The sequence below is a fragment of the Mobula birostris genome, chromosome 2, assembly GCF_030028105.1.
Source record: "Mobula birostris isolate sMobBir1 chromosome 2, sMobBir1.hap1, whole genome shotgun sequence".
NCBI classification, from domain to species: domain Eukaryota; kingdom Metazoa; phylum Chordata; class Chondrichthyes; order Myliobatiformes; family Myliobatidae; genus Mobula; species Mobula birostris.
Window position 1 is genome coordinate 87,739,014 of NC_092371.1, and position 15,047 is coordinate 87,754,060.

The following is a 15,047-nucleotide window of genomic DNA, read 5'->3' on the forward strand; positions in this document are numbered from 1 at the left end:
AGACATATAGTATAGCACAGCAGACTCAATGGGCTGAATGGCCTAATTCTGCTTCTATGTGTTATGGGTATGCACTGTTGCCCGGCTGACACAGCTTGAGAGGGGTGGATGTATGGGGAGGGGGTGCAGGGAGCGGTAATGAGAGGGGGAACTTGCCTCGACTGCAGGTTTTTAATCCTAGACAACATGTCCAAGTGCCCGGCGGAGTACTGCTCGATCACATCCATCACGTCGTAAGGCCGCAGGCTCTCCTTGAACTTCCGCTTGGAAACAAGGAATCGCATAATGCTGCAAAGGAGGTTTCCGGAATGTTAGACACAAAGACAGGGGGACAGAGGCAAGGGGCAACTGGAGGAAATTCATACGGTCATGGGGAGAACATACAAACTCCTTCACAGGGGAACTGAACGGGTTGCTGGCGGTGTAGGAGCATTTTGCTGTCATACCACCCACGATAGTTCAAAGGAGATGTGCAGGGTAAGGCTCTTTTCTCCACACTAAGGGAGGAGTGGGTGCCTGGAATGTGCTGCCAGGGACAGTGGGAGAAGCAGATACAATGGAGGCATTTAAGAGGCCGTTGGGACATAAATGTGCAGGAGATGGAATGATATGGACAATGTGGAGGCAGAAAGGATTATTACTAATTAAATAGTGGGCAGAAGGGCTCGTTCTTGTGCTGTACTGTTCTAGATTCTCTGTGCAATCCCAGGATCATCTCCAGGGGCCATCTGCACAACCCATCCCTCAGGGGCCTGAGTTAACATCCGGCCAAATCTTACCATAATGCTCTGATAGAAACTTTCAGCCCAGGGGTGAGGTCATCAGTGACAAACTCACACTGGCAGCTCCTGTTGTCTGGGATGAGCTCCTCAGGCAGGCTTCCTTGGTCTGCAAAACACAACAGCGAGCAGATGGGAAATGTGGGGCTGTGGGCTACACTGCTACCTCAGGGCAGTCTGCCTCATTATCAGCAATCTCCACAAAACCACAGCCACAGGAGGAGACTCATTCAGTCCCTCCGGTATGTTCTAATGCCTGCTGAGACTGGGCTGGACTCTGATTTCTCCACTTGACAGTATCCACCCTCCATCGAACCCCTTTGTTCCTCAATCTGCCGTTTCGGGTCTGGTCCATCGGTCTGCTCCAGAGGAGGCCAGATACTGCAGAGATTTGCAGAACAGGGGCTGCTCTGTCCAGCTCCCTCGGTGAAAGGTTGCAACCATTCCACTGCCCTGCAGTTCCCCACAACTTGTCAGCACCCCTCTGCTGCCACAACACTCCCACAGCGTGACCTTTTTATTCAAACAAAATGAGTTTATTTACACAAAAGATTCCACAAAGTGCAAACATTAATTCTTACAGTCAATTCCCGGGGGGGGGGGGGGGCGGCACCAATCGTGGAAATCCCTCACTGTACCCATTGTGACTACATGCACCCTCTCCAAAGATAGCTGGGCACGAACGTATCTTTGGAAGAGGGGCAGGTAGCTGGCCCTGGCAGAGCCCTCGGCTTTCCGCCACACAACCCATCCCCTTCCAAACTGGGTGCCCATATACAAGGAGCGTGGGGCTGAACTGCGACCAGTACCTGAGCAGCAGCCCCTTCAGACACTCAAACAGGGTTGCAACCTCTCACACTCCATGTACACGTGGTACACTGACTCCTCCCAGCCACAGAATGGACAGGTTGACAGAGTGTCAGTACCTGTTGCATGGTACTGCCCTAAGCAAAACCTTCCAGCCCAGGTCCCCAATGTACCAGGGAAAGACCCCTGCATAAAGAGATTTCCACTAGGGGACCTCCTCTGCTGCCAGCTTGTAAACCAGAGCAAGAAAGTGAAAGGTGTGCAGGAAGGAGCATCATGGAAGAGCACGGTGGGCATCCCCGCAAGGTGGCTCATGTTATGCGGGACTCTCTCATGCATGGTATCCTGAGGCTTGAGACCGAAGAGCACTTCCAGATCAACAGGTGGTGATGCAACCAGAACCTCTCTTTCCCTGAGCCCCCTTGACACCCACTGTGATAGGATAGGGACAAGTCCCCCTCACAGTGAGAGCACTGCCCCCCACCAGCGCAGGAGCACATAGTCTGGATGACCACATACCCTTGACAGCTCTCGGTAAAAGCAAGGCAGTTCCCTCAGGGTGGCACGGTTGATGCTGTCCGCTGCAAGCCACGTGTGCTCCTGTGGACAGCGTCCCCAGCAGAGAAGGTGAGTTGCAGTACATGCCATCTCAGAGAGTGATTGCTGTACAGGTATCTCTGCAGGGTCAAGGTGAAGAGCCGCCAAGTGGGTGTGCACTCACACCAAGGAATGGCCACCCTCCGCGATCGGAAGATTCATGACCACAGCAGACACCCAATGCCTCCTATTGCTCCGGAAGGAGGCCTCCAGACACAAAAGCAGTGGGCGGGACTAAAGTCGTCAGCCGGTACCATATCACGGAGGCGACCAGCTGAGTTTTTTTTTACAAAACTATAAAAGTTTACTTACAATGCAAATACACAAAGATACAGACAATCAATGTTTACAGGACAGTAAGTATACTTAAGTTACAATATGGTTACTACCATCTATAGCATGGGGGGGGGTCCACCGCTCCCGGAAATCCCCCAAAGTGCCTGCCGAGACCACGTGCTTCCTCTCCAGGACAGCCAGGCACAAACATATCCTTGGAAAAGGGACAGGCAGTCGGCCCGGCTACACCCTCCTCCTTCTGCCGCCTAGACCCGTGAATGTCCATCTTGGCCAGGCCCAGGACCAAGCCCACCAGGAGATCCTCCTCTTGCCCGCCCCCTGCCAAACTGGGTGCCCGTAGATGAAGAGTGCGGGACTAAAGTGCAGCCAGAACCTCAGCAGCAGCTCCATGAGAAACTCAAAGAGCGGCTGCAACCTCTTACGTTCCATGTACACGTGGTACCCGACTCCTCCCGCCCGCAGAATGGAAAAGCTGGACGGGGTGTCATTGAACCTGCTCAGGAATCTGTTGTACGGAACTGCCCAATGCAACACCTTCCAGCCCAGGTCCCCAACGTACAGGGGAAGCACCCCTGCATAAAGAGACTTGCACCGGGGACCTCCTCCGCTGTCAGATGGTAACATGGCGTGTCCGGTTGGCAGACCAAGGCGAGGAAGTGGAAGGTGCGCAGGAGCAGCCGCACAAGAAGCACTTTGGAGTGTTGCGGAACAGCACGGTGGGCATCCCAGCGAGACGGCTCACGCTGTGCGGGACCCTCTCCCTCGTGGTCTCCCGAGGCCTGGGTCTGACACGCACATCAGGCGGTGGAGCAGCTGGAGCCCCTCCACCACCCCGCACCCTCCCGACACCCACCGTACTGTGAACAGGACCAGTCACCCAGCAACCAGAGCATCATGCCCCAACGGCACAGGAGCACCCTGCCCTGACGAGGCCAGACCCCAAACCCTCCACAGTTCCCAACAGAAGCGGGGTAGATCCCTCAGAGCGGCAGGGCCGACGCTGTCCGCTGGGATCCGCGTCTCCTCCTGCAGGCAGCGCCCCGGCGAAGAAAATGTGTCAGCACATGCCATCTCGGAGGGTGGTCACAGTACAGGTATCTCTGCAGGTCCTGAGGCGGAGATCCGCCAGGGTACTGGCTGCCCTCCACAATCAGAAGACTCAGAACCGCTGCAGAGATCCAATGCCTCCTGTTTCACCAGAAGAAGACCAACAGCCCCTTCTGGGTCCTGGACACAAATGCCATGGGTGGGACCAATGCAGACAGCTGGTACCACACCATGGAGGCGACCAGCAGATCGATAACTGAAGCCCTCACATGAAGGTGGCTTGACCAACGCCCCAGCCAGGCAGAGATCTTGGTCTCCAAATCCTGCCAGTTCGCTGGCCAGGCCTCCGTCAAACTCAGGTAGACCTCCAAGTGGAGGAGGTGTGTGGTGGTCCACGCAAATGGCCTCAACCCCTCTGGTAGGGAGTCCACCTGCCACTGACCCACCAAGAGGCCCGCACTCTTTTCCCAGTTGACCCTTGCAGAGGGCATGGTTGAGAAGACCTGCCGGCAGTCTCCATTCTCTGCAAGTCAACAGCGTCAGTGACCATGAAGAGGACGTAATTGATGTAAGCCAAAAGGACGACCTCCATGTACAGCTCGCGCAGAACCAAACCCCTCAAACTCTTACGGAGAAAGCACAGGAATGGCTCCACGCAAACCGAGTACAGCCATCCCGACATGGGGCACCCCTAACGCACCCCCCTCCCAAAGCACAACTTGCTGTCAAGGACCCGCTCATCTTCACTAGGCTCTCCGCAGTGGCGTACAGCAGTCGGACGCAGGCCTCAAAATCTAGCCCAAGCCCGAACGCTCACAGAGCCCCAAAGGGATACTCGTGGTCCACCCTATCAAACGCTTTCTCTTGGTCGAGAGAGAGAGAAAGGCGACCGACAGACCAGCCTCCCGGCACAGGTAGATGAGATCCCGGACAAGGTGGATATTGTCTTGGATGGACCACCCCGGGACCGTGAAGGACTGGTCAGGGTGGAGCACTTCCTCCAGCACGGAGCCCAGACACTCGGTCATCGCCCAGGCAAAGACCTTGTACTCCGCGCTGAGGAGGAATACTGGGCGCCAATTCCGCAGGCAATGGAGATCCCCCTTCTTTGGCACCAGGGCCATGACTACTCTGTGCCAAGAGAAAGGCATCTCGGCTGTCACCAGGCTCTCCCCCAGTTCCCCTGCATAATCAGCTCCTAGGATGTCCCAGAAGGCCTAGAAAAAATCAACAGTCAACCCATTTAGCCCCAGGGACGTGCCTTTCTGCAGCTGGTTGAGGGCTCTGGTCAGCTCCTTCAAAGAAATCGGAGCATCTAGCCACTCAACACCCCCAGGGCTAGCCTTTGGTAAGTCCTCCCACAGAGCCCTGCATTCACCCTCACTGCACAGGGTCGACGAGGATAGAGTTTCATAAAAGGAATGGACCTACAGTTTCAGTCGAAGCAAGCAGCGGAGAAGAAGGGAGTGAAGAAATCGGGTGCAAAAAGTCTTTTTTTAAAACACTGCTCGGGGAGAAGTGTCTGCACTGCGCAGGCGTGTGACATAGCACGCCAAGGTTTAAAAAGAGAAATTTTTAACGGTTCTTGTTTCAGTCGAAGTAAGCAGCTGAGAAGAAGAGAGTGAAGAAATCGGGTGCAAAAAGTTTTTTTTTTAAACACTGCTCAGGGAAAAGGGTCTGCACTGCGCAGGCACATGATGTAACGCGCCAAGGTTTAAAAACAGACCACCATATACAGCGGGCAGCGGAGTGAGAGGGAGCAGAGTGGGATGGCTTTGGCTCAACAGGCTTTGGCGAGAACAGGCAAAGGCCATGGTAGGTTCCGGTAAGTTTTGTTTTATTTGTTTAGAGTAGAGAGATTGCCAGGCAGGATGTTGGAATGTTCCTCTTGCAGGATGTGGGAAGTCAGGGAGCCCTCCAGTGTCCCTGAAAACGACACCTGCAAGAAGTGCATCCAGCTGCAGCTCCTAACAAACCGCGGTAGGGAACTGGAGCAGGAGCTGGATGACCTGCGGATCATTCGGGAGATTGAGATTATAGATCATAGCTACAGGGAGGTAGTTACGCCAAAGGAGCATAGCACAGGAATTTGGGTTACTTTCAGGCGAGGGAAGAGGAAAGGGCAGGCAGAGCAGGGTTCCCCTGTGACCATTCCCCTCAACAACAAGTATACCGCATTGGATACTGTTGGGGGGGATGACTTACCTGGGACAAGCGGCAGCAGCCAGATCTCTGGCACTGAGTCTGGTTCTGCAGTGCAGAAGGGAGGGTGAAAAAAGAGGAGAGCAGTAGTGATAGGGGACTCAGTAGTTAGAGGTGCAGGTAGAAGGTTCTGTGGTCGTTACAGAGAATCCAGGATGGTTTGTTGTCTCCCGGGTGCCAGGGTCAAGGATGTCTCTGATCGCTTGCATGACATTCTGAAGTGGGAGGGTGATCAGCCAGATGTCATGGTGCACATCGGTACCAATGACATAGCAAAGAAGAGTGAGGAGGTCCTGGAGAGTGAGTATAGAGAGCTTGGTAGGAAGTTGAAAAGCAGGACCTCAAGGGTGGTAATCTCAGGATTGCTACCTGTGCCACATGCCAGTGAGGGTAGGAATAGGATGCTCTGGAGGATGAACAAGTGGCTGAGGAACTGGTGTAGGGGGCAGGGTTTCAGATTTTAGGATCATTGGGACCTCTTCTGGGCAGGTGGGACCTGTACAAGAGAGACGGGTTACACTTGAACTACAAGGAGACCAATATCCTTCCAGGGAGGTTTGTTAGTGCTGTTGGGGAGGCTTTAAACTAGATTTGCAGGGGGATGGGAACTAGAGTGCCAGAGCTGACAGTGGGGCTGGGTTGAAAATAAATGATGTTAAAAGTTCAAGCAAAGCCACAAATAGAAATTATGACGTTATAGCAATTATTGAAACTTGGCTACAGGAGGGGCAGGACTGGCAGCTTAATATTCCAGGGTTCCGATGTTTCAGATGTGATAGAGGCAGAGGAATAAAAGGTGGGGGGGGGGGGGTAGTATTGCTTGTCAGGGAAAATGTTACAGCAATGTTCAGGCAGGACAGATTAGAGGGCTTGTCTACTGAGTCCTTATGGGTGGAGCTGAGAAACTGGAAAGGTATGGCCACATTAGTGGGGTTGTAGTATAGACCACCCAATAGTCAGCGAAAATTGGAGGAGCAAATCTGCAGAGAAATAGCAGGCAACTGCAGGAAACATTAATTTTCCACATATTGATTGGGACTCCCATACTGTTAGGGGTCTAGACGGTTTAGAGTTTGTAAAATGTGTTCAGGAAAGTTTTCTAAATCAATATATAGAGGTACCAACTAGAGGGAATGCAATATTGGATCTCCTGTTAGAAAACGAGTTAGGACAAGTGACGGAAGTGTGTGTAGGGGAGCACTTTGGTTCCAGTGATCATAACACCATTAGTTTCAACTTGATCATGGACAAGGATAGATCTGGTCCTAGGGTTGAGGTTCTGAACTGGAAGAAGGCCAAATTTGAAGAAATGACAAAGGATCTAAAAAGTGTGGATTGGGACAGGTTGTTCTCTGGCAAGGATGTGATTGGTAAGTGGGAGGCCTTCAAAGGAGAAATTTTGAGAGTGCAGAGCTTGTATGTTCCTGTCAGGATTAAAGGCAAAGTGAATAGGAATAAGGAACCTTGGTTCTCAAGGGATATTGCAACTCTGATAAAGAAGAAGAGAGAGTTGTATGACATGTATAGGAAACAGGGAGTAAATAAGGTGCTTGAGGAGTATAAAAAGTGCAAGAAAATACTTAAGAAGGAAATCAGGAGGGCTAAAAGAAGACATGAGGTTGCCTTGACAGTCAAAGTGAAGGATAATCCAAAGAGCTTTTACAGGTATATTAAGAGTAAAAGGATTGTAAGGGATAAAATTGCTCCTCTTGAAGATCAGAGTGGTCGGCTATGTGCAGAACCAAAAGAAATGGGGGAGATCTTAAATGGGTTTTTTGCATCTGTATTTACTAAGGAAACTGGCACGAAGTCTATGGAATTAAGGGAAACAAGTAGTGAGATCATGGAAACTGTACAGATTGAAAAGGAGGAGGTGCTTGCTATCTTGAGACAAATTAAAGTGAATAAATCCCCAGGACCTGACAGGGTATTCCCTCGGACCTTAAAGGAGACTAGTATTGAAATTGCAGGGGTCGTGGCAGATATATTTAAAATGTCGGTGTCTACAGGCGAGGTGCCGGAGGATTGGAGAATGGCTCATGTTGTTCTGTTGTTTAAAAAAGAATCGAAAAGTAATCCGGGAAATTATAGGCTGGTTAGTTTGACGTCAGTAGTGGGTAAGTTATTGGAGAGAGTACTAAGAGACAGAATCTACAAGCATTTGGATAGACAGGGACTTATTAGGGAGAGTCAACATGGCTTTGTGCGTGGTAGGTCATGTTTGACCAATCTATTGGAGTTTTTCGAGGAGGTTACCAGGAAAGTGGATGAAGGGAAGGCAGTGGATGTTGTCTACATGGACTTCCGTAAGGCCTTTGACAAGGTTCCGCATGGGAGGTTAGTTAGGAAAATTCAGTCGCTAGGTATACATGGAGAGGTGGTAAATTGGATTAGACATTGGCTCAATGGAAGAAGCCAAAGAGTGGTAGTAGAGAATTGCTTCTCTGAGTGGAGGCCTGTGGTGTGCCACAGGAATCAGTGCTGGGCCCATTGTTATTTGTCATCTATATCAATGATCTGGATGATAATGTAGTAAATTGGATCAGCAAATTTGCTGATGAAACAAAGATTGGAGGTGTAGTGGACAGTGAGGAAGGTTTTCAAAGCTTGCAGAGGGATGTGGACCAGCTGGAAAAATGGGCGGGAAAATGGCAGATGGAGTTTAATACAGACGAGTGTGAGGTATTGCACTTTGGAAGGACAAACCAAGGTAGAACATACAGGGTAAATGGTAAGGCACTGAGGAGTGCAGTAGAACGGAGGGATCTGGGAATACAGATACAAATTTCCCTAAAAGTGGCATCACAGGTAGGTAGGGTCGTAAAGAGAGCTTTTGGTACATTGGCCTTTATTAATCAAGGTATTGAGTATAAGAGCTGGAATGTTATGATGACGCTGTATAAGACATTGGTGAGGCCGAATCTCGAGTATTGTGTTCAGTTTTGGTCACCAAATTACAGGAAGGATATTAATAAGGTTGAAAGAGTGCAGAGAAGGTTTACAAGCTTGTTGCCGGGACTTGAGAAACTCAGTTACAGAGAAAGGTTGAATAGGTTAGGACTTTATTCCCTGGAGCGTAGAAGAATGAGGGGAGATTTGATAGAGGTATATAAAATTATGATGGGTATAGATAGAGTGAATGCAAGCAGGCTTTTTCCACTGAGGCAAGGGGAGAAAAAAACCAGAGGGGGGAAAAGTTTAAAGGGAACATTAGGGGGGGCTTCTTCACACAGGGAGTGGTGGGAGTGTGGAATGAGCTGCCAGATGAGGTGGTAAATGCGGGTTCTTCTTTAACATTTAAGAATAAATTGGACAGATACATGGATGGGGGGTATATGGAGGGATGTGGTCCGTGTGCAGGTCAGTGGGAGTAGGCAGAAAATGGTTCAGCACAGCCAAGAAGGGCCAAAAGGCCTGTGTCTGTGCTGTAGTTTTTCTATGGTTTCTATGCTTTACGCAACAATTTTTGCCGGATCCATGACACAGGAGCCTCGAGCTGCCTGGGGACACCCATCTCTTTCTCGAGAGTAGAAGGAGGACGAAGCATGGTCCAGATCCTGCAGCATCTGGACACGCGACCTCACATAAGCGCCTCGGGGTCTCTCCAGTTCCAGGTCCCCATCGGTCAGCCCTAACCGGGACTCCAAGTCAATCAGCTCCTTCTCAAGCTGATCGATTCCAGACATCTGCCGCCTGGTTGAGCCGCACGTGTATTCCTGGTAGAACAGTCAGATGTGAGCCTTGCCCACATCCCAACAGAGCCGCAGCGAGGGGAAACTTCCCCGCTCCTCCCGCCAGGACTTCCTGAACAGTTGGAACGAATCCCGGAACCGGCCATCCTCCAGCAGCCAGTACACGAAACCCGGCCATGCAGGCAGCGCATTCAGCTCCGCCCACACCAGGTGCTGGTCCGAGCACACAACTGGCCACCTGAAGGCGGCCGACACCCAGGACATGTACGCCCTGGAGATGGACCGTTGATCAATCTGTGAGCCCCCACCCCTCTGTACATCCTTGAGAAAGCAGAGGTCAGGGTGAAGGCTTCACCAGACATCGACCAAGTCAGAGGATACAATAAGCTCCCATAACTTCCTGATCAGAGCTCGACTACTCTGAGGACCAGTGTGATCCCTCTCCTGGAGGGTGCAACTGAATTTACCCCTCCCACCCCAGGATAACACACTCGCAACGATCTATGAACCCCAGCAGCTCCCCTCCTCGTCTTTTGGAGGATTGTGCAGATAGACTGAGTGACACCTTTGCAGACTCCTTGAACAATTTCCTCCAGTAGTCCTTCATGAACTACCGGATCTCCTCCACGGAAACGCAGTGGTGGGATCAAGAAAGGCAGCCAACTTGGCTTCAAGAGTGCTCCTCTTCCCCGTCACCACGTCCAACACTCTCGTCTCCATCCAAGTAGTCATCATCTGCACCTGACGTGACCACCTCCCTCCTCACCACAGCCCTAATGGGAGACCCCACCACAGGCACTACCCCATCCCGAGGGCCGGTGACAGAAGGAGGCCCCCCCACACGTCCCCTCTACAGTGGTGCCGCTCACCAGCCCTTCTCCGGGGCAGAAGCCTTCAGATGCTTTCTCCTGAACCCACCCGTCAGCATCATTGCATCATTCGCACCGTGCCCAACCACAGCCGGTGGCACAGAGGGGTGGGTGACAGGGCAACAGGGGGAGGAAAACTGCAGGAAGGGGGTCAGCAAGGGAAGGCCCAGCCATCAGATCACCTTGTGCCTCCGAGAACTGACAGCCTGACGGTTCGGGCAATTCTTCCAAATGTGCCCAGACTCCTTACAGGCATGGCACCTCGGACAGCTCGTAGCCCACGGGATGGCATAGTAATGCTTGTCAAAATAAACCTGAAGCTGCCCCTCAGCATCCCCTCCCCACTCCAGCCGCATATGCTGAAATGAGAAAAGGTGCTCATAACCCCTCGGGGGTGCCCTGGGTTATTTTGGGTCGCACCTTACTTATGGAGCGCTGATAGGGGGTATCACCATCTGTATGGGGGAGGCAACACCAGCTTCACCTGCATGAAAACCCTCCCCACCCTTAACCCCTGACCCAGGGCCAAAAAACACATCACTCGCCAACTCCGAATAGAAAATAGTCTTCCCATTCAAAGCCGCTGACACAACAAAGCCCTAACAGCCTCCAGCAGTCTCCGCCATGGCTCTTACAGTGGCATTGCTACCAACTGCAGTAGGCACAGCGTTCTTTAAAGTCAGTAACTTGAACGGGTGGTTCTCTTTGTGAGCTGTATCTCCCGAGCCCACAGTCTCCACATACGACATGTTGGAGCTGCAGGCTGCCATAGCATTCAGAAATTCAAAGATCAACACCGGCACTGAGATATTACACAGTCCACACCCAGCGGAACACCAGCAAACAGTCAGAAACAAACACTTCACAGACGAGATGGGACGGGAGGGGAAAAAAGGAGTGAATAGGCAGGGAAGTCCGTAGGGTGTTAAAACTTCAGCACTGCAAGTAAAGGCTTTTCCCCAGGCCAGTCCTTTCTTCCATCGGCCTCTCCAAAGTCCTCTTCACCTAGTCGCCCTGGGCTAGGCACTCCGGGGTCAGGGGTTAAGGGTGGGGAGGGTTTTCATGCAGGTGGAGCTGGGGTTTTCCGCTGTTACAAACAGAATAAATTCGTTCCGGCTCCCAGCAAAGTTAGACTTTGGCAATCCACCAGCCACACCACTGCTCGGCGCTGATCAGCCATGAACCAAAAGCTTCACCGAGCAGAATCCTTCCAGGAAAGGAAGTTGTTTCAGTCTGCTGCTGAGATCAGACCCCACACTACCAAAGCCTTCTGGCGGTCTCCAAATCCTTGGTGATTTTGCCGCAAATTTTCAACTTTAGGAGAGGGAGCTCCAATAGTGTGACCCTCTCTTAGGACAGACCATCCCAGTGTGACCCTCCCTCAGTCCCGCACTTCTTTTTTTAAACACTATATTTACAGTTTATTTACAACACAAATACACAAAGGTACAATCAATATTTACAAGAGAGTAAGTGTACTCAAATTAAAATAAGGTTACTACCATCAATAAAACAGTCTATACCTTGGGGGATCACCACTCACAGATCTCCCCCAATGTGCCCGCCATGACCACGTGCTCCCTCTCCAAGGACAGCCAGGCACGAACTTGCCCTTGAAAAAGGGGCAGGCAGCGCACTCCACCTTCCACCGCCTAGACCCATGAATGTCACCTTCAGTCCCGCACTTCCCACAGTGTGACCCTCCATGGCTACCACCCCCCACCCCCCAGCACGGCACTCAGATTAGAGAGGCAGGCAGAGCCCTGGTACAGAGATACAGACAATGGTGATCGGTTGCCGGAGTGCCTCAGTGGGACACTCACCCTCAGAGTTCTGCCTCGAGCCCGCTCCCCTCAGCCGGAAGGCCTGCCTGAAGCGGGTCCGGTCGGTGAAGCTCCAGCTCTTCTGCACCTTGTCAGGACTCTCCTCGATGTTGTCTGCACTGGGTGATCGCCTCACGCCTCCCTGCTCTGAGGCTTTGGCTTTTGCACTGGGACCCTTGGGGCTGGAGAACCTCTCCCTCAGGCTGACCTTGTTGCTGTAAAACACAGTTCATTCGTCAGCTGTGACCCAGTGATACACTCTCCCAAGAGGCAGCATCGCCCTGGCAACACACCCTCCCGGCAGGCAGCATCGCCCTGGCAACACACCCTCCCGACAGGCAGCATCTCCCTGGCAACACACCCTCCCGACAGGCACCATTGCCCCATCGCCCTGGCAACATACCCACCCGGCAGGCAGCATCTCTCTGCAACATACCCTCCTGACAGGCTGCATCACCCTGGCAACACACTCTCCCCAAAACACAGAGAGCATTCCTCCAGCAATGCACCCCTCCCTGCACACCTAACAGATCAGTGGCAATGCACTGCATACCACAATAGCCCAACTACTGAAGTTCCCAGTGGCCTTGGTCATGGAGTGTAATTGCTGTAGGTAGAACATTTCCCAAAAGCTCTGCTGTTTAGTTTGAGTTTCCCATGGGAGGTTTGTTGGAGGTGAATTGCATCATTACAACAATAAAAACTGGCAAAAGCATTGGGCAATACCATAACCTCGATTGACACTTCCCTTCATCCAGAATGGCTCTGTTGTAGGTAGTGAGCTGGTTATAATCACAACTTAGTTGCCATTATGAAACAAGTGCAAGTTGGAGACAAGGTAACCAATTTGATGAAGATGTTCTGGAGACCCTCCCCATTAGTGGAATTAAAGTTTTAATGAGATCAAAACTAATCCATTATTATAAATGTTCTCTATCCTCGGTGTATCTCCTCCCAGACCTCATGTACATTCTCCCCCAACATTAAATTTCCTCCCACAGACCACAAGCATCCTCCCTCTTGGAGACTCACCCCAATGGTCCATCACCCATGGTCACTCACCCCGATCACAAACTCTGCCTGTGCTTAAGCTGTTATAGAAGTGATAGAAAAAACTCCAAAAATTTGCTTCAGCCTCATGACTATTCAACCCTAGTTTACTGACACAGACCTTCGGCCCTCATCCTGTGGGCTTGGAAACTTCAACCAACAGAGGATTACTCATTAATATCTATCCGTAGAAGCACAACACCAAGTAGAGAGACACGGTCCCATCAAAGTGCACACCCCAGAGATTCCAAAGCGAGAGAGGTCTGCAACATAATTTGCCACTCTTTTGGTGCAGAATTTTGTGGGATGCACTGTTCCACGCTGGGAATACAGATCCACTTTGATATTTAGCATGAAAGGTTGTGTAATAGGATCTCAGAATCGTTAGAAGTGCAGAAACAGGTCTTGCATTCCAACAGGCATCATTGGCGCCACTCGGGAGCTCTCCACAGAATCACAATATGCTAGTTTCCCATGCAGGGAGAGCATCCAGGAGCATGCAGACAGTCCAAGAACAGTGCTGGGCGCGGGGAGAGGGCAGGGAAGGCCACTGGGGGTGGGGGGGGGGGGAAGAGAGGCGGGCAGACAACTTTGGATACTCTTACAAAGACAAGGCAAGACAGATTCATGCAACAGATCATCAACACCAGAAATGAAAGGAGTCCTTGTCTTCATCCTGAAAGGTACTATGGCAACAAATTGGGGAAGTATAAATAATGCTAACTCTCCAGCTGAGAACAATGCTGAGTGCGTAACGCATGTCCTTCCATCATTCAGAATTTGCTATAATTTATTTGACCTCTGTGTTCTCTCTCCTACCCAGTTTAACTCTCTGCTTTGAATACGGCTGGTTGGAACCCACCGAGTGAACGGTCCTCAACCATTGACCAATCACAAGCAGTTGAGTGTTTTCAGCTGCTTTACTCTATTTCTTCCAGGGTTACAGAGTTGCGGAGCTACAGCTCAACCGAGGAGAGGCTAACCCGATTGAAGAACTGAGGAGCCTGGAAGTTGACCGGGAGTAGCAGGAGGATGTCTACCCTCAGTACTATGGAGTCTGAAGATGGACAGACAACAGGACAGTTAGATCCCAAAGGTCTGGCTGGTCCCCTTCACACTTCCTGTTGACACAATACAGTAATAATTTTAATTATGAAATGTCATCTATGCCATTGCCTTCCACAAATGCACCCTAAGTGAATTCTTGCAGCAGCTTGTTTTTTGCTCCAGATTTCAGCATCTGCAGCCATTTGCAGCTCGGTTTCCCTCTCCACAGGACTGCCACCCGAAGGGCATTTCCAACATTTCCCATTGGTATCAGAACTGGCACTGACCTGCCTTTCAAATCTCCCACTTTTCAACTGCCCTCATCAACCAGACACCATGAGGATCACCTGGGAAACAGAGATATGTCCTTTATCTACTCATCCCTCCCTGCACTCTCTCTGCAACTTGAAACTAAATTATTTTCTCACTTCACAAACAAGAAAGAATCTGCAGATGCTGGAATCCAAGCAACACACACAAAATGCTGGAGGAACTCAGCAGGCCAGGCAGCATCTATGGAAAAAGGTACAGTCGACATTTGGGCCAAGGTCCTGCCGAAGGATTTTGGCCTGAAGCGTCGACTGTACTTTTTTCCATCGAGGCTGCCTGGCCTGCTGAGTTCCTCCAGCATTTTGTGTGTTGCTATTTTCTCACTTGACCATTGAGTTGAGTTTTCAGTTCATCCGCCATTTCATTGTCCCCCATTACTACCCCTCCAGTGTCATTTTCTAACGATCCAATATCCACTCTTGCCTCTCTTTTACTCTTTATATATCCAAAAAAACTTTTGCTATCCTCTCTGATATTATTAGCTAGCTTTGCTTTATATTTTATCTT

At 50.9% G+C, this 15,047-nt stretch overlaps 1 protein-coding gene across 1 annotated transcript in view; it reads right to left on the reverse strand.

Annotated features, from left to right (window-relative positions):
- kcnq2b (potassium voltage-gated channel, KQT-like subfamily, member 2b) overlaps window positions 1-15,047 on the reverse strand; it is a 137,873-nt gene that overhangs the window by 20,124 nt on the left and 102,702 nt on the right. The window contains exons 12-14 of the mRNA XM_072279937.1: window positions 12,114-12,328; window positions 780-888; window positions 157-288 (exon numbers count right to left, since the gene is read on the reverse strand). Of these exons, the coding sequence (XP_072136038.1) occupies window positions 157-288; window positions 780-888; window positions 12,114-12,328 (456 nt within the window). The remainder of the gene's footprint in view (window positions 1-156; window positions 289-779; window positions 889-12,113; window positions 12,329-15,047) is intronic.